General features: G+C 49.4%; 1 protein-coding gene across 1 annotated transcript in view; it reads left to right on the forward strand.

Moving 5' to 3' along the window:
- LOC119587125 overlaps positions 1 to 930 on the forward strand; it is a 2,367-nt gene extending 1,437 nt beyond the window's left edge. Inside the window, exon 2 of the mRNA XM_037935876.1 lies at positions 24 to 930. Within this exon, the coding sequence (XP_037791804.1) occupies positions 24 to 400 (377 nt within the window). The 3' untranslated portion in view covers positions 401 to 930. The remainder of the gene's footprint in view (positions 1 to 23) is intronic.

Here is a 930-nt window from a genome sequence, read left to right on the forward strand (position 1 = left end):
TGACCGAGTGCTCCCTCCCGCAGGCCCGATGGTGAAGCTGTTCGCGCTGCGCGAGTCGGAGCTGCCCGACCCCATGACGCGCTGGATGCAGACGGCCGAGCCCGACTGCGACGAGGAGGCGCAGGAGAAGGAGAACGAGGCTGAGGACGCCGACGACCAGCAGAAGAGGCGCGGCCGCGGTCGCAAGAGCAAGAAGGTGCAGAAGAGCAAGGCGCAGAACGACATGGCTCCCGTGGCGGCCGAGGAGCACCCGCAGGACAGCGCCAAGGTCGTGATCGACCCCCCCGCCCCCGTGCAGGAGGAGTCCCGTGCCTACGATTCCGGCGCCAGCTCCCCGCGCGCCGCGGTGGCCCCGCTCCTGGCACTCTGCTTGGCACTACTCTACGCACGTCCACACTGAGATCTATTGCGGAGGATTAGGTCATTAGGTTTTTAATGTCTGAAGTGATATTGGAAACAACTCTTTTGGGGGGAAGTTTTTCGCCCGCTGACATCTAACATATTAATGATATTTTTCTTTTCCTATGAATTTGACAGACATGTTGCATCGCATTCTGACTTGTATAAAAAATAAAAAATAAAACTTATTGCGCAGAATGTAGAAGAAAAAGAATAAAGAGGAAAATCAATCTGTGGAATGCAACAGGAATTCTCATCATGGACGTGCCAAAGTTTATGTTGTTAAACAAAAGAAAAAAAAAGCTAAGTTTATGATAACCCATAAGATGAAAGTGCTTCAGGATTTTTTTATTATTATTTTTGGGTATAAGTGTTGTCTCAAAACCTCCCTCATAAGTTGCTGTGTCCCTCTGCCTTACTCCCTTAACCTGTAAACCTCAGCTAAAGTAATGTTTGGTCTATGAAACAATACCTTTGCCAGTTCACGTGCTCTTTTGTACATTGATAGAAGAAAGTATACAATCACTGTAC

Source organism: Penaeus monodon, chromosome 22 (assembly GCF_015228065.2).
Source record: "Penaeus monodon isolate SGIC_2016 chromosome 22, NSTDA_Pmon_1, whole genome shotgun sequence".
In the NCBI taxonomy this organism is placed as follows: domain Eukaryota; kingdom Metazoa; phylum Arthropoda; class Malacostraca; order Decapoda; family Penaeidae; genus Penaeus; species Penaeus monodon.